This window comes from Kogia breviceps, chromosome 3 (assembly GCF_026419965.1).
Source record: "Kogia breviceps isolate mKogBre1 chromosome 3, mKogBre1 haplotype 1, whole genome shotgun sequence".
NCBI classification, from domain to species: Eukaryota; Metazoa; Chordata; class Mammalia; order Artiodactyla; family Physeteridae; genus Kogia; species Kogia breviceps.
In genome coordinates this window covers 31,659,859-31,678,921 of record NC_081312.1, presented here as the reverse complement: position 1 = coordinate 31,678,921, position 19,063 = coordinate 31,659,859, and the positions used below count along the sequence as shown (strand labels likewise).

At 38.0% G+C, this 19,063-nt stretch overlaps 1 protein-coding gene across 4 annotated transcripts in view; it reads right to left on the bottom strand.

Annotated features, from left to right (window-relative positions):
* Window positions 1-19,063, bottom strand: part of MED6 (mediator complex subunit 6) — a 185,631-nt gene that overhangs the window by 18,361 nt on the left and 148,207 nt on the right. The window contains exon 9 of one of the 4 annotated variants that reach the window (XM_067028246.1): window positions 12,117-12,454. The exons of the other annotated variants lie outside the window; for them this stretch is intronic. Coding sequence (XP_066884347.1) covers window positions 12,346-12,454 — 109 coding nt within the window. The 3' untranslated portion in view covers window positions 12,117-12,345. Of the gene's footprint in view, window positions 1-12,116; window positions 12,455-19,063 lie in introns of those variants that run through there. 4 annotated transcript variants of the gene reach the window in all.

Genomic DNA, 19,063 nt, shown 5'->3' with positions numbered 1-19,063 from the left:
AAACACAAGAGAAGGAAAAGACCTACAATAACAAACCCCCCCAAAATTAAGAAAATGATAATAGGAACATACATATAGATAATTACCTTAAATGTAAATGGATTAAATGATCCAACCAAAAGACATAGACTGGCTGAATGGATATAAAAACAAAACCTGTATATATGCTGTCTACAAGAGACCCATTTCAGACCTAGGGACACATACAGACTGAAAGTGAGGGCATGGGAAAAGATATACCACGCGAATGGAAATCAAAAGAAAGGTGGAATAGCAATTCTCCTATCGACAAATACACTTTAAAATCAAGACTATTACAAGAGACAAAGAAGGACTCTACATAATGATCAAGGGATCAATCCAAGAAGAAGATATAAAAATTGTAAATATTTATGCACCCAATATAGGAGCACCTCAATACATAAGGCAAATGCTAACAGCCATAAAAGGGGAACTCAACAGAAACACAAAAATAGTAGGGGACTTTAACACCCCACTTTCACCAATGGACAGATCATCCAAAATGAAAATAAATAAGGAAACACAAGCTTTAAATATCACATTAAACAAGATGGACTTAATTGATATTTATAGGACATCCCATCCAAAAACAACAGAATACACTTTCTTCTCAAGCACTCATGGAACATTCTCCATGATAGATCATATCTTCGGTCACAAAACAAGCCTTGGTAAATTTAAAAAATTGAAATCTTATCAAGTATCTTTTCTGACCACAACGCTATGAGACTAGACATCAATTACAGGAAAAAAATCTGTAAAAAATACAAGCACATGGAAGCTAAACAATACACTACTTAACAACCAAGAGATCACTGAAGAAATAAAAAAGAAAATCAAAAAATACCTAGAAAAAAATGACAATGAAAACACGATGACCCAAAACCCATGGGATGCAACAAAAGAAGTTCTAACAGGGAAGTTTATAGCAATACAATCCTACCTCAAGAAGTGAGAAACATCTCAAATAAACAACCTAAACTTACACTTAAGGCAATTAGAGAAAAAGAACAAAAAACACCCAAAGTTAGCAGAAGGAAAGGAATCATAAATATCAGATCAGAAATAAATGAAAAAGAAATGAAGGACACAATAGCAAAGATCAATAAAACTAAAAGCTGGTTCTTTGAGAAGATAAACAAAATTGATAAACCATTAGCCAGACTCATCAAGGAAAAAAGGGAAAAGGCTCAAATCAATAGAATTAGAAATGAAAAAGAAGTAACAACTGACACTGCAGAAATACAAAGGATCATGAGAGATTGCTACAAGCAACACTCTGCCAAGAAAATGGACAACCTGGAAGAAATGGACAAATTCTTAGAAAAGCACAAACTTCTGAGACTGAACCAGGAAGAAATAGAAAATATAAACAGACCAATCACAAGCACTGAAATTGAAACTGTGATTAAAGATCTTCCAACAAACAAAAGCCCAGGACCAGATGGCTTCACAGGCGAATTCTATCAAACATTCAGAGAAGAGATAACACCTATCCTTCTCAAACTCTTCCAAAATATAGCAGAGGGGGGACCACTCCCCAACTCATTCTATGAGGCCAGGATCATCACCCTGATGCCAAAACCAGACGCAGATGTCACAAAGAAAGAAAACTACAAAGTGAAAACTTCATACAGAGTGAAGTACGTCAGAAAGAGAAAAACAAATACCGTATGCTAACACATATATATGGAATCTAAGAAAGAAAAAAAAAAGGTCATGAAGTACCTAGGGGTAAGACGGAAATAAAGACACAGACCTACTAGAGAATGGACTTGAGGATATGGGAAGGGGGAAGGGCAAGCTGTGACAAAGTGAGAGAGTGGCATGGACATATATACACTACCAAACGTAAAATAGGTAGCTAGTGGGAAGCAGCCGCAGAGCACAGGGAGATCAGCTAGGTCGTTTGTGACCACCTAGAGGGGTGGGATAGGGAGGATGGGAGGGAGGGAGACGCAAGAGGGAAGAGATATGGGAACATATGTATATGTATAACCGATTCACTTTGTTATAAAGCAGAAACGAACACACCATTGTAAAGCAATTATACTCCAATAAAGATGTTAAAAATAAATAAATAAATAATAAAAGTAGGTTTCTTGTAGACAACATATAGCTGGTTCTTATCTTTTTTTTTTTTTTTTTTTTTTTTTTTTTGCGATATGCGGGCCTCTCACTGTTGTGGCCTCTCCCGTTGCGGAGCACAGGCTCCGGACGCGCAGGCCTAGCGGCCATGGCTCACGGGCTTAGTTGCTCCGCGGCATGTGGGATCTTCCCGGACCAGGGCACGAACCCGTGTCTCCTGCATCGGCAGGCGGGCTCTCAACCGCTGCGCCACCAGGGAAGCCCTGGTTCTTATCTTTCATATACTCTGATGGTTTCTGTCTTATAATATGTGTATTCACATTTAAAGTGATTATTGACACAGTTGATTAATATCTAACATATTTGTAAAAGTTTTCTGTTCATCACTCTGTCTTCTGCTGTTCCTTTATTTTTTTTGCCTTCTGTGTTTTTAATTCTGAAAAACTTTCTCATTCAAATGAAGCCTATAAAACTTAACTCCCTTATGTGACCTTCCATCCCCTTTACAGTATAATTGTCTTAAATATTTCCTCTATATGTATTGAGAACTACATTAGACAATATAATTTTTGCTTCAGCTATTAAATATAATTTAGAAAATTTAAGAGGAAAAAGTCCATTGTATTTACCCATATTTTTACTCTTCCATTGTCCTTCTTTCTTCCTGATATTGCAAGACTCCTTGTTTTATAATTTCTGTTCTGTTTCAAAAATTTTCTTTAGCCATTGTTTCAGGCAGGTCTGCTGGTGACAAATTCTCTTAGTTTTCCTTCATCTGAGAGTGTCTTGGTTTCCTCTGCATTCATGATGGATATTTTCACTGGATATAATATTATGTATTGACATTTTCTTTTAATTTCTGTGAAATATTTTGCTTCTTCCTTCTGGCCTATGTGGTTTCTAATGAGAAATCTGCTATCTTTCAAGTTGTTTTACCCCTATGGATATGATTATGCAAGATAATCTTTCTCTCCAAGTATTTTCAAGATTTTTCCTTTGTCTTTAGTTTTCAAAATTATGATTATGATGTTAACTGTCATGGATTTCTTTGAGTATATCCTGTTTGTGATTCTCTGAGCTTCTTAAATCTGTAGGTTATGACTTTTGCCAAATTTTAGAAATCTTCAGTCATTATTTCTTTGAGTACTTTGTACCCCTGCTCTATTCTTCTCTCCTTCTGTAAGTGTGATAACGTGAATATTAGATCTTTTGCTGTAGTCCTAGAGGCTCCACATATTTTTTCCACTCTGTTTTCTCTGTACTTTTCAGATTTAGTAATAAGTTTTTCTCTGTATTCAATATCACTACTTATTTCCTCTGTTCTCTCTATTTTGTTGTCGAGCCCATCCATTGACTTTTTGGCTTCAGGTTTTGTACTTTTCAGTTATAAAATTTCCATTATTTTCTTTTTTTATATCTTATACTTCTTTGGTGAGACTTTATTTTCCTGCAGCTTTCTACTTTTTTTCCAATTGTTTTGATCATATTTGTCATTGTTCATTGAAGCATTTTTTTGTTGGCTACTTCAAAATTCTTACCAGATAATACCAACATCTGCATCATCTCAGAGTTGGCATCTGTTGATTGTCTTTTCTCATTCAAGTTGAAATTTCCTATTTCTTTATATGACAGGTGAATTTCCATTGTATTCTGAACATTTTTGGTGTTATATTTTGAGACTCTAGATCTTATATAAATATCAGGCCCCCTCTGAGAGTGTACTAACAGAGGAAGAGAAGTGTTTCATTGTTATTTCTAGGTAGTGGTAGATGACCAGGTCTCCACTCTGTTTCTGTTGACATGCTGAGGAGAAGGGGAACCTCATACTGTTAAAATATGGAGTGCATTCATTCCCCCTCTTGGCCTCTGCTGACACCACCCTGATTGGGAGATCTAAGACTGCCTCACTACTGCTGCCCAAGTGGACTCCAATAACACAGCGGAATGGGAGCCTACTACATGATGAGAATGAAAGTCCCTGAAGCCTATTTGACCTTCTCTGACACCATCCTAATGGGAGGTTCCTGAGGCACCTCCTGAGCTGGGTGAGATTGGACATCTAATCTCCCCCAGATGACCTTTGCTTATGAGGATTCATGTGGGGCTATAATTTTTCCCATGACATTTGACTGGAGTAGGATGGCTATTTTCTAAGGGGTTTCTGTCTTTCCAGGCTGCTCATTTCTTGTTTCTTTGGCTAGAGAGAGCAAACTTGTCTTGGGACTTTGTTTGTGTCTATTGCATTTCAGGGTTGCAGCCTTCTCCAAACAGCAATGAGGATAAAAGAAAATGAAGATAAATCACCACCATATTGTTCCACAGGTCGCAATGTCCCTAGCTGGTCTGTATTCTTTGCTCCACCTTTTTGAACCTTCTTATGTTTGTTTTATATATAAAGTACAGTACTTTAACCAGTACTGACCATAAGCAATTGGGAGACAAGCGTTTGCCTTTTCTGGAATCAGAAGTCCTTAATGCTATTGGGTTGGCCAAAAAGTTCATTTGGGTTTTCCATACAATGATATGGAAAAACCCGAACGAACTTTTTGGCCAGTCCAAAATTTTAAAAAGCATTACTCCTTCTTAAAGCAAGCAAGACCAAGTCAAAACTACTTTGGAAGATTTCAATTCTTTCTCACCTAGATCGTCCAGGATATTTCCTATCTGAAGCAGGTGCTCTAGTCTTCCTTTCCAGGGTTGAGTTTCCTTGCTCTGCTTACTGGTGCTACTGGTTTGGTACTAAAACTTTTCCATGATTGAGCGTGTGTAGTTTTCTACTTTCTTATTTCTTGGGTATTTTTTCTTCATTGTTAATCACCTCATGCATAGGAGCAGATTTTATCCACCGAGTTTAGTGGCAGACAAACTCTTTTTAAATCTACCCCTCCTAAGAAAGGATATCTCTACTTCTGCCTGAATGAATGAAACAGTTTATGAAAAGGAGCCTCCCAGACAAATTTTGAGGAAACCAGCATGGATAGAAAGAACTTTTCCTGAGAGTAAATAGAAAGGGACTGTCATTAAAAGTGCTTCTAATTGATAATTATCTCATAGAGCTCTGAATCCAGTTAAATTAAGAGATGACAAGACTCATTGGCCAAGAATCCCCTTAAAACAGAATCTACCCAGATTTAGAGCTAATATTTTATTGAATCAGATTTTATTATATACAATATTTATACAGTTTAAATCATCTTATAGATTACCTATTTTGCCAAATACCATACTCTAAATTATCTACCAAACCATTTTGAGCATGTCTTTCTCAAAATATTACAGTTTAATATGAGATGCAACTTTTAAAACTTGTATACAAAACAAAATAGCAAGATTATACATTGTATAATACAAAAACTTATTGAATATTGTGATTATAAGGGTAATTACAGAATATCAATGTTTCTACATTATTTAGAAAATATTTGATATTAGACATAGAATTTTATCTTGACCTAGAATGTGAGTATAATTTAGTCCAATAGTGAAAAGTGATTAGACAGTCTAGGCCAATGCAATAGCATGAGTAAAATTATGAAGCAGAAATGAATCTACACAGATTGGAGTTAAAGAGGCTATCTAGGGCTTCCCTGATGGCACAGTGGTTGAGAGTCCGCCTGCCAATGCAGGGGACACGGGTTCATGCCCCGGTCCGGGAAGATCCCACATGCCGCAGAGCAGCTGGGTCCGTGAGCCATGGCCGCTAAGCCTGCGCGTCCAGAGCCTGTGCTCCGCAACGAGAGAGACCACAACAGTGAGAGGCCTGCGTTACTGGGAAAAAAAAAAAAAAGAGGCTATCTAATTCCAATTATATTGAAGTCAGACATAAATTTGTATAGAAATGGTGCAGCCCGAGCAAGACATCCTTGAGAGCCAGTTGTTTCTGGAGAAGTGAAAGATCCTTGTTGCTAAGCAGCTAAATCTAGAACTTGGTCACCTGAGAGACAAAAGTGGGAAAGTTTATGTTTCCCTTTATTATGTGAGGTCTCAACTACCAATCTTTGTTCATTGATAAATGTAGTACAAGCCATCTAGAAGGAAAAGAGCATGGAAACTACTGTTAATTCTGTTGGTAAGTCATTCATCAAGTTTGCCTCTATGCATAATTTGGCAATCAGAGTAGTATGTTGAATAATGTCAAGTGTCTTCACTTTTTTTTTTCCCCTTTTTAAAGATGGGAGAGACTTGAGCATTAGGAGGGAGTGCTATGTCACAGCTAGGGTGAACAACTATTCCAGTTTGCCTAAGACTGAGGGGGTTGCTGTGATGTGGGACTTTCAGTTTTAAAACCAGGACAGTCCTGGGCAAAGCAGGATAAGTTGATTATCCTAATTGCCAGTAAAGAACAGGTAAAATAGGCAAAAACAGAGTTGAGAGTAGGAAAATTTATAGACTTAGTCCTTTAGTAAATAGGAGATATGATCTGGAACAGGAAATACCACAAAATTTTGGCACCATTTGTGTAAGTGTTGTTAAGGAACTTCTAAGGATGTCCTCTGATAGTTTAATTCAATTTCCTTAAAGACTGCATTCAGGCATAATATTCAGACATAATAAAGTAAGAGGGGAGATGGGTAGGTTCAGGTTTTCAGAAATTTGAAATAGCTGTGAGAAAAAGAATAAACAGTTGATAAAATATATGGAAGAGGGCTATTGTCTACTCTGAGCCTCCAATAATTTTAGAGAATATGGATTTTTAATGACACCACTTCATAGTATTAAACATTTAGAGTGATGTTCTTTTAGGAGTTTGGGCCTCTGGGGTCCTAGAAATAATATAATGGGACAAAGATTATGGCAAAGATACTTTGAAGCATTTTCCTATTGTATCCTCTCAAGATGAGCTCTAAGCAAAAGAATATTACATAGGTTTTGTTGTTTGTTTGTTTTGGCCGCACAGCATGTGGGATCTGTGCCCCCTGCAGTGGAAGCATGGAGTCCTAACCACTGGACTGCCAGGGAAGTCCTGACATAGTTTATATAGCCCTCTCCACAGCGCTGTTTTAATTAGCCTTTCCCACTTTCCACCCTCATATCTACAACAACTCCCAATAATAACTAATAAACATACTAACAGATACAGAGAACAAATATGGAAGTTATGATTTCACCCAATTCAAAAATCTTTGTCCTTAGAATCATTTATATAGTTGTATTTGTCTAGGAACTTTGTTTTTCTCCTGTGGCATACTTGTACCTTGGAATAGGTGCCTATCCATTAGAAATGGAATGTGTTCTGATGGATCCAAGCTCTGTAGGCAGATTAATGCTAAGGATAGTGGTCAGATTAAAACAAGTCCTCCCCACCTACCAGTATCCTCATAGCAAATCTAGGAATATAATAAACTTAAATACTGTATATTAGAAAGGAAAAGGAAGTCTACGTGGTTAACTATTTAACTCCATGATTGAAAGGCAATCAGAATGTATTTTCAGCTACTGACACTATATATAAATGAGGAAACTAGAATATTAGAGATGTGTAAATGTAACGTCCAGGAAAATGAAGAAAAAAGCAATAATGCATAGGAGAATTTGAATATTACCTCCATCCCTTAGGGTGGGAAGCCAGGACAAAATATTCTAGTTCCAATTGTGCATTCTCATTTATATATATATATATATATATATATATATATATATATATATATATATATATATATATATATTTATTTATTTATTTAGCGGTACGTGGGCCTCTCACTGCTGTGGCCTCTCCCGTTGCGGAGCACAGGCTCCGGACGCGCAGGCTCAGCGGCCAGGGCTCACGGGCCCAGCCGCTCCGTGGCATGTGGGATCTTCCCGGACCGGGGCACGAACCCGTGTCCCCTGCATCGGCAGGTGGACTCTCAACCACTGCGCCACCAGGGAAGCCCTGTGCATTCTCTTTTTAAGATTGTCACAAACACATTGTTTTGAGATTCTCACCCCAGTAGTGTATAGTAGTTTTGATGTAGGTGTGGGAAAAGTGACAGTTTGATCTAGTTTTTGTTTCTTTTGCAAAATGGTGTTATAGTAGAGCTTTAGGGAGTTAAAGGTTTTGACATAAAGTGGTTGAAGTGATAGAACTGGTAACCTAGGTTCAAATAGAATGGAATAGAAGACAGGGGCATGAGACTGAGAGGGATGGGAGATAATGAAAGACAGAAGTATTTGGATTTTCTTTGAGTTTGAGAAATAGGTATAGTAAGAATAAGGGAGAGCTGGAAGGATTAAAGTTATTGGTAAATTGCTTAGGATGTAAGAAATAGCTTTTTTTGGTGATGACAAGTATAGATTATGACTATAGGTGGGTAAACTAAAGTACATTGAAGATGAATTGCAGAGGTTAAAAAGCACTGACAGGATGATCTCAAAATGGCAGAGTAGGAGGATGCTGAGTTCACCTCCCACCATGAACACATCAAAACTACATCTATATGTGGAGCAACACTTTCTTAAAATAAACTGGAGACTAGCAGAAAGGTTCTTCTATAACCAGGGATGTAAAGAAAAATCCACATGGAGCAGGGTAGGAAGAGAGGGGAAGTGATCAGGTCAGGATCCAGGCCGCCAACAAGGAATACATAAGATGAGGGGGATATCATGGGCTTGGAAATCCTCTCTGGGAAGTGAGGGGCTCAAGCCACATACTGGGAACCCAGTCTTGGGATCTGACACTGGGAAGACAAGGCCCCTTAGCTGTATTGAAAACCAGTGGGACTTAGTAGAGGGCTGTAAGAAACCAACACTCAGTTCATGAAAAGTTCATACACAGGCTTGCTTACTTCCTAAAACAAGGTGGAATAAGCAGACCAAAACTGCCTGAAGCTCTGGTTGGTTTCTGTGAATGCTGTAGCATGTGCCCCAGCCTGCACTAGGTGCCTGCTCCAGCTCTTCTTGCTCCAGCATAGGTCTGCATTAGGGCAAAAACTGCCATTGTCGAGAACAGTGAACCTTGGAAGGGATGGAGCTGGCTCAGACCCAACACTGAATATGAAAAGGGAAAGGGCAGCCATTGCTTGTATGAGTGGAGGTGGCAGATAAGTAGCTGCCTGGAGCTATGGCTGGTGTGCCAGGACCATCCCAGCACATGACCAGGCCCACATCAGGAACACTCTCTGGCACATCTTGCTCCAGCACTACTCCCCACTGGGGCAGAGATGCTATTGTCAAGGGGAGAGTGCACATATAGAGGAAAGAGAACCGCTCAGAGTGGACACTCAGAGTTTCTACTCCAATACCTTGGGACCCACCCACACCCCTGAGAGGGTGGTGATGACCACTGAGCATAGGAAAAGCCCCAGCTCACACCTGGCTCTGGCTTTAGCCTCTCCATCTCCAGCCCTACGAAACACCAAGGGGGTGGCTGCCAGTATAACATGAGGGAAGATGAGACAAGTGCTCACTTCAGATCCAGGTCTCCCAGCAAAACCACCGGGCACACACAGACTGCAAAGGGATACTCTCACACAAGGACACATCTTCAAGACTAGGATAGGTAACTGTTTCACTTAATTTCATAGAGACCAAGAAAGTTAAAAAAAATAAGAAGTCAGAGGAATATGTTTCAAATGATAAAAACAAGGGAAAATAACCTGAAAAAGTAACAATGTAAAAGAGAGAAATAAATTACCAGATAAAGAGTTCAACTCTTTAGTCTTAAAGCATTAGCAATAAGACTGCTAAACGAACAGGGGAAAAGAATAGATGAAAACAGATTTTTTAAAAAATTTAGAAAATATAAAAAAGAGCCAGTCAGAGATGAAGAATACAATAACTGAAATGAAAAATATACTAGAAGGAATTAACAGCAGACAAGGTGATACAGAAGAATGTAAAAATGACATGGAAGATAAAATAATGGAAATCACCTAACCAGAACAGAAAAAAGGAAAATAAATTTTTTAAAATGAGGATAGTTTAAGGGACCTCTGAGACAATGTTAAGTGTACTAACATTTGCATTACAGAAGTCCCAGAAGGAGAAGAGAAAAAGAAAAGGGTTGAAAATGTATTTGATGAAATTATGGCTGAAAACTTTCTGAAGCTGAAGAAAGAAACCAATCTCCAGGTACAAGTAGGACAGAGTCCCAACCAAGAGAAACACAAAGAGACCCACAGCAAGGCATATCATAATTAAAATGACAAAGGTTAAAGATAGAGAATTTTAAAGGCACTATGGAAAAACAGAGTAACATACAAGGAAATCCCCACAAGGCTATGAACTAAATTTTCAGCAGAAAATTTGCAGGCCAGAAGGGCCTGCATGATATATTTAAAGTGCTGAAATAAAAAACCCTACAGGGTTTCCCTGGTGGCGCAGTGGTTGAGAGTCCGCCTGCCAATGCAAGGGACACGGGTTCGTGTCCTGGTCCGGGACGATCCCACATGCTGCAGAGCGGCTGGGCCCGTGAGCCATGGCCACTGAGCCTGCATGTCTGGAGCCTGTGCTCCACAATGGGAGAGGCCACAACAGTGAGAGGCCTGCATACTGCAAAAAAAAACCACAAAAAACCAACCTTACAACTTAGGATTCTCTATACAACAAGGTTAACATTCAGAATTGAAGAAGAGATAAAGAACTTCTCAGACAAGCAAAAACTAAGAGTTCATCAATACTAAACTGACTCTACAAGAAGTGTTAAAGGGTCTTCTCTGAGTGGAAAAGGAAAAGCTAAAACAAGAAGTAAGAATTTATAGGAGAGGAAAAATACAAGTAGTAAAGTCAACTGTATAGTAAAGGCTGTGGCTCAATTACTTAAACAAGCTAGTACAAAGATTAAAAGACAAAAACTATAAAATCAATGATAACTACAATAAACAGTTAAGGGATAAACATGAAGATGTAAAATATGACATCAAAAACACAAAACATGGGGGAGAGGAGTAAAACATGTAGACCTTTAAGAATGTGTTTGGGGCTTCCCTGGTGGCGCAGTGGTTGAGAGTCCTCCTGCCGATGCAGGGGATGTTGGTTCGTGCCCTGGTCCAGGAAGATCCCACATGCCGCGGAGCAGCTGGGCCCGTGAGCCATGGCCGCTGAGCCTGCACGTCCGGAGCCTGTGCTCCGCAACGGGAGAGGCCACAACAGTGAGAGGCCAGCGTACCACAAAAAAAAAAAAAAAAAAAAAAAAGAATGTGTTTGAACTTAAATGATTATCAGTTCAAAACAAGCAGATATAATTATCAGTCAATATATATGAACCCCATGGTAACCACAAATCAAAAAACTATAATAGATACTACAAAACTACAGAGAAAGGAGCACAAGCATACCACTAAAGAAAATGATCAAACCACAAGGGAAGAAACTAAAAGAAAAGAAAAGAACAGAGAAAAACTACAAAAACAACTGGAAAACAATCAACAAAATGGCAATAAGTCCATACCTATCAATAATCACTTTAAATGTCAATGGACTAAATAATTCATCAAAAGACATAGGGTGGCTGACTGGATAATAAGACAAGACCTATCTTATGCTACCTACAAGAGACTCACTTCAGTACTAAAGACACACACAGACTGAAAGTGAGGGGTTGAAAAAGATTTTTTTTTTTTTTTTTTTTTTTTTTTTTTTGCGGCATGCGGGCCTCTCACTGTTGTGGCCTCTCCCGTTGCGGAGCACAGGCTCCGGACGCGCAGGCCTAGCGGCCATGGCTCACGGGCTTAGTTGCTCCGCGGCATGTGGGATCTTCCCGGACCAGGGCACGAACCCGTGTCTCCTGCATCGGCAGGCGGATTCTCAACCACTGCGCCACCAGGGAAGCCCTGAAAAAGATATTTCATGCAAATGGAAATGAAAAGAAATCTGGGTAACAATACACATATCAGACAAAGTAGACTGTAAAACGAAGTCTATAACAAAAGACAAGGCATCTCAAATAAACAACCTAAGCTACTATCTGAAAGAATTAGAAAAAGAAGAACAAACAAAGCCCAAAGTCAGCAGAGGAAGGAAATAGTAAGGATCAGAGAGGAAATAAATTAAAAAGAGATAAAAATTTAAAAGATCAATGAAATTTTTTAAATTTTTCAAAAATTTATTTATTTTATTTATTTTGGCTGTGTTGGGTCTTCATTGCTACGTGTGGGCTTCTCTAGTTTCAGCAAGTGGGGGCTACTCTTCATTGCATTGTGCAGGCTTCTCATTGTGGTGGCTTCTCTTGTTGCAGAGCACAGGCTCTAGGCACATGGGCTTCAGTAGTTGTGGCTCATAGGCTCTAGAGCGCAGGCTCAGTAGTTGTGTCACACGGGCTTAGTTGCTCCACGGCATGTGGGATCTTCCTGGACCAGGGCTTGAACCCATGTCCCCTGCATTGGCAGGCAGATTCTTAACCACTGCACCACCAGGGAAGCCCCAAGTTCTGGTTTTTTGAAAAGAAAAAGAAAGTTAACAAGCCTTTAGCCAGATCATTAAGAAAAACAAGAGAAAGGACCCAAATATACAAAAAGAAATGAAAGGGGAGAAATTGCAACTGATATCACAGAAATTCAAATTATCATAAGAGAATACTATGAACAGCTATATGCCAGCAAATTGGACAACATATAAGAAATGGAGATATTTCTAGAAACATAAAATTTTCAAAGAATGAATCAGGAAGAAAAAGATCATCTGAACAGACTTATCACTAGTAGTGAAATTGAATTAGTAATCCAAAACCTCCCAGCAAACAAAAGTCCAGTACTTGAAGCCATAACAGGGGAATCCTGCCAAACAAACAAACAAAAAGAAGAACAAATACCTATTCTTCTGAAACTATTCAAAAACATTAGAGAGGACTGAACATTCCCAAATTCATTCTATGAGGCTACAATTACCCTGATACCAACACCAGATGAAAACACTACAACAAAAAAGGATATTACAGGCCAATATTTGTGAGGAATATAGATGCAAAAATCCTTAACAAAATATTAGCAAATCAAATTCAACAATATACAAAAGGATCATATAACATGATAAGGTGGGATTTATTCCAGGGATGTAAGGATGGTTCAATATCTACGAATTCATCAATGTCATACAACACATTCACACAATGAAGAACAAATGTCACATGATTACCTTAACAGATGTAAAAAAGGTATTTGACAAAATTCAACATTCATTCATAATAAAAACTCTCATCAAAGTGGGTATAGAGGGAACATATCTCAACATAATAAAGGCCTTTTATGACAAACACATAGCTAACATCAAACACAATGGGGAGAAGCTAAAAACCTTTCCTCTGAAATTGAGAACCAGACAAGGATGCGCACTCTCACCACTAATATTTAACATAGTATTAGAAGTCCTGGTCACAGCAATCAGACAAAAAAAAGTATTCAAGTTAAAAGGGAAGTAGTAAAACTGTCATTATTTGCAGGTGACATGATATTGTGTATAGAAAACCCTAAAGTCTCCACCAAGAAAAACTATTAGAAGTATTAAATGAATTCAGTAAAGTTGTATGATAGAAGTTTAATAGACAGAAATTTGGTGCTTTTCTATACACTATATGAACTATGAGGAATAGAAAGCAAGAAAATAATCCTATTTAAAATTGCATCATAAGGAATAAAATACCTAGGAATAAACTTAGGCAAGGAGATGAAAGACCTATACTGTGAAAACTATAACACATTGATGAAGGAAACTGAAGATGATGCAAAGAAATGGAAAGATATCCCATGCTCTTGGATTGGAAGAATAAATATTGTTAAAGTGGCCATACTACCCAAAGCAATCTACAAATTTAATGCAATCCCTATCTAAATACCCAGGACATTTTTCATAGAACTAGAGCAAATAATCCTATAATTTATATGGAGTCACCAAGGACCCTGAGTAGCCAAAACAATCTTGAGAAGAAAGAGCAAAGCTGGAGATATCACCCGCCCAGGCTTCAGACTATACTACAAAGAAACAGTAATTAACACAGTATGGTACTAGCACAAAAACAGACACATAGATCAATGGAAAAAAAATAGAAAGTCCAGCAGTAAACCCTCACAATTAATCTACAACAAAGGAGGCACAAAGGAACATTGAGGAAAAGACAGTCTCTTCAGTAAGTAATGCTGGGAAAACTTGATAACTACAAGTATGAAATTAGGACATTTTCTCACACCATATACAAAAATAAACTCAAAATGGATTAAAGACATAAGCGAGGAGAGATAAAGATGGCAGATGTGAAGTTCACCTTCCCTCATGAACACATCAAAAATACACCTGCAATTGGAGCAATTCTCACTGAAAACTAACTGGAAAGTGACAGAAGGACTCCTGTACAACCGGGGCTGTAAGAAAGATATACACATATTTGGATATGGTGGGAAGAAAGGTGATAGTGTTGGGACATGTGCCCCTGGGAGGGGACTCAGAGGAAGAGGGAGATTCCACAGGTGGACATGGACATCCACCCTGGGAAATGATCAGATCAAGCCACAGACTTCACGTCCTAGTCCTGGTGTCCTATGTGTAGGAGACAAGCCTCTCTGGCTGGTTGGAGAACTGCTGGGACAAATAGAAATGTTGTAAAAGACTGGATTTCACTCGTAAGGATTGTGCCAGTGCTGGCTTACACCCAGACATGGTAGAAAGAGGTCTGCCTTAGCAGCTGCCAGGTTTTCAGTGACCACATCACCACACTCCCCAGTCCAAACTGAGCTAATGCCCTGGCCAGATCACTCCACACCACAATGTGGCACTGAATCAAGGAAGATTTGACCTTGGGAAGAAGAGGCGACCCAGTCATGGGGTGGAGCCCAGGTGGGGTGAAGCCCAAGTTGGGTACTGGCAGCCATTGTTGGCACTTACACCAGCACCCCAGAAGCAGCCCAAACTTTAATGGTAGCATGGGTGCAGGGTATCTTGTGAATGCCACCTATAAACACAACCCTTGACACGACCCTTCCCACGAGAGACACAAGACTCAGCTCCACCCACCAGTGGGTAGGCATGAGCCCCTCCCACCAGCAAACCTGCACAAGCCCCTGGACCAACCTCACCCACTAGGGGGCAGACACCAGAAGCAAGAAGAACTACAAACCTTCAGCCTGAGGAATGGAGACCATGGGCACAGAAAGTGAGACAAAATGAGATGACAGAAAAATATGTTCCAGACGAAGGAATAAGATAAAACCCCAGAAGAACAGCTAAGTGAAGTGGAGTTAGGCAATCTACCAAAAGAATTCAGAGTAATAATAGTAAAGATGATCCAAGATCTTGGAAAAAGAATGGAGGCACAGACCAAGAGGATACAAGAAATGTTTAATTGAGAGCTAGAAGCTGGATTTTCCTGGTGGTCCAGTGGCTAAAACTCCATAATCTCAATATAGGGGGCATGGATTCGATCCCTGGGGGGGAACTAGGATCCCACATGCTGCATGGCACAGCCTAAAAAAAAAAAAAACCAAGAAGCTTTAAGGAAAAAACAAACAGAGATAAACATTACGATAACTGAAATGAAAAATACACTAGAAGAAATCAATAGCAGAATAAATGAGGCAGAAGAACAAATAAGTGAGGTGGAAGACAGATTGGTGGAAATCATTGCTATGGAACAGAATAAAGAAAGAAAAATGAAAAGAAATGAAGACAGTCTAAGAGTCCTCAGGGACAATTATATGGGTGCCAGGAGGAGAAGAGAGAGAGAGAAAGGGCCTTAGAAAATATTTGAAGAGTTAATACAAGAAAACTTCCTTAACATGGGAAAGGAAACTCTCACCCAAGTCTAGGAAGCACAGAGAGTGCCATACAGGATAAACCCAAGAGGAACACAACAAGACATATATTAATCAAAGTGACAAAAATTAAAGACAAAGAGAAAATATTAAAAGCCACAAGGGAAAAGCAAAAAATAACATACAAGGGAATCCCCAGAAGGTTATCAGCTGATTTTTCAGCAGAACCTCTGCAGGCCATAAGGGAGTGACACAATATATTTAAAGTGATGAAAGGGAAAAACCTACAACCAAGAATACTCTACCCAGCAAGACTCTCATTCATATTCAACAGGGAAATCAAAAGCTTTACAGACAAGCAAAAGCTAAAAGAATTCAACATCACAAAACCAGCTATAAAATAAATGCTAAAGGAATTACTCTAGATGGAAAAGAAAAGGCACAACAAGAAACAAGAAAATTATGAATGGAAAAGCTCACAGTAAAGCAGAAACTAACACACCATTGATTGTAAAGCAATTATACTCCAAGAGAGATGTTAAAAAAAAAAAAAAAAAAAAAAAAAAGCTCACCAGTAAAGGCAAACATACAATAAAGGTGGGAAATCATCCACACACAAATATGATATCAAAACCAGCAATCATGAGGAGACCACAAATGAGTGATATTGGAAATGCATTTAAAATTAAGAGACTAGCAACTTAAAACAATCTTGTATACATATATATAGACTGTTATATTTAAACTTCATGGTACCTGCAAACAAAAAATCTAGAATAGATACACACACACAAAAGAAAAAGCAACCCAAACATAACACTAAAGATAGTCATTAAATCACAAGAGAAGAGAACAAAAGAAGGGAAGAAAAAAGACCTATAAAAACAAATACAAAACAATTAACAAAATGGCAATAAGAACATACATATCAATAATTATCTAAAATGTAAATGGATTAAATGCTCCAAACAAAAGACACAGACTGGCTAAATGGATAAAAGAACAAGACCCATATATATGCTGTCTATAAGAGACCCAATACAAATCTAGGGACACATACAGACTGAAAGTGAGTGGATGAAAAAAGATATTTCATGCATGGAAATCAAAAGAACGCTGGAGTAGCAATACTCATATCAGACAAAATAGACTTTAAAATAAAGACTGTTACAAGAGACAAAGAAGGACACTACATAATGATCAAGGGATCAATCAGAGAAGAAGATATAACTATTGTAAATATATATGCACCCAACATAGGAGCATCTCAATATATAAGGCAAATACTAACAGCCATAAAAGGAAAAATTGGCAACAACACAATACTAGTGGTGGACTTTAACACCACACTCACATCAATGGACAGAACATCTAGACAGAAAATCAATAAGGAAACAAAGGCCTAAATGACACATTAGACCAGATAAACTTATTGATATTTATAGAACATTCCATCCAAAAGCAGCAGAACACATATTCTTCTCAAGTGCACATGGAACATTCTCCAGGATAAATCACATGCCGAGCCACAAAGCAAGCCTTGGTAAATTTAAGAAAATTTACATCATATCAAACATCTTCTCTGACCACAATGTTATGAGATTAGAAATCAACTACAGGAAAAAAAACCTGGAAAGAAACACAAACATGTGGAGGTTAAACAATATGTTACTAAACAACCAGTGGATCATTGAAGAAATCAAAGAGGAAAATTTAAAAACCTAGAGACAAATGAAAACAAAAGCAAGATGATCCAAAACCTATGGGATGCAGCAAAACCAGTTTTAAGATAGAAGTTTATAGCAATACCAACTTACCTCAGGAAACAAGAAAAACCTCAAATAAACAATTTAAACTTACACCTAAAGGAATTAGAGAAATAAGAACAAACAAAACCCAAAGTTAGTAGAAGGAAAGATATCATAAAGATCAGAGTCAGAAATAAATGAAACAGAGATGAAGAACACAATAGCAAAGACCAATGAAACTAAAAGCTAATTCTAATAAATTGAAAAACCTTTAGCCAGACTCTTCAACAAAAAAAAGGGAGAGGGCTCAAATCAATAAAATTAGAAATGAAAAAGAAGTTACAATGGACAACACAGAAATACAAAGAATCATAAGAGACTACTTCAAGCAACTATATGCCAATAAAATGGACAACCTAGAAGAAATGGACAAATTCTTAGAAAGGTACAAACTTCCATGACTGAACCAGGAAGAAATAGAAAATATGAACAGACCAATCAGAAGTCCTGAACTTGAATCTGTGATTTTAAAAATCCCAGCAAACAGAAGTCCAGGACCAACCAGATGGCTACACAGGTAAATTCTATCAAACATTTAGAGAAGAGCTAACGTCTATCCTTCTGAAACTATTACAAAAAATTGCAGAGGAAGGACTACTCCCAAACTCATTCTATGAGGCCACCATCACCCTGATACCAAAAGCAGACAAAGATACCACAAAAACGAAAATTACAGGCCAACATCACTGATGAGCATAGAAACAAAAATCCTCAACAAAATACTAGCAAAAAATCCGACAATACACTAAAAGGATCATACACCATGGTCAAGTGAGATTTATCCCAGAGATGCAAGGATTTTTCAATATCTGCAAATCAATAGTTGTGATACACCACACATTAGCAAACTGAAGAACAAAACCCATATGATCATCTCAATATACGCAGAAAAATCTTTTGACAAAATTCAACACCCATTATGATAAAAACCCTCAAGAAAGTGGGCATAGAAGGAACCTAACTCAACATAATACAGGCCATATGACAAATCTACAGCCAACATCATATTCAATGGTGAAAAGACGAAAGCATTTCTTCTAAGAACAGAAACAAGACAAAGATGTCCACTCTCACCACTTTTATTCAAGATAGTATTTGAAGACCTAGCCAAAGCAATCCAAGAAGAAAAAGAAATAACAGCAATCCAAATTAGAAGGAAGAAGTAAAACCATCATTGTTTGCAGATGACATGATACTATATGGAACATCTTAAAGATGTTACCAGAAAACTACTAGAGCTCATCAATGAATTTGGTAAAGTTTCAGGATACAAAATTAATACAAACAAACCTCCTGCATTTCTAAATGCTAAGAATGAAAGAGCAGAAAGAGAAATTAAGGAAACAATCCCATTTTACCATCTCATCAAAAAGAATAAAATACCTGGGAATAAATCTACCTAAGGAGGCAAAAAACTGATGAAAGAAATTGAAGGTGACACAAACAGATGGAAAAATATACCATGTTCTTGGATTGGAAGAATGAATATTG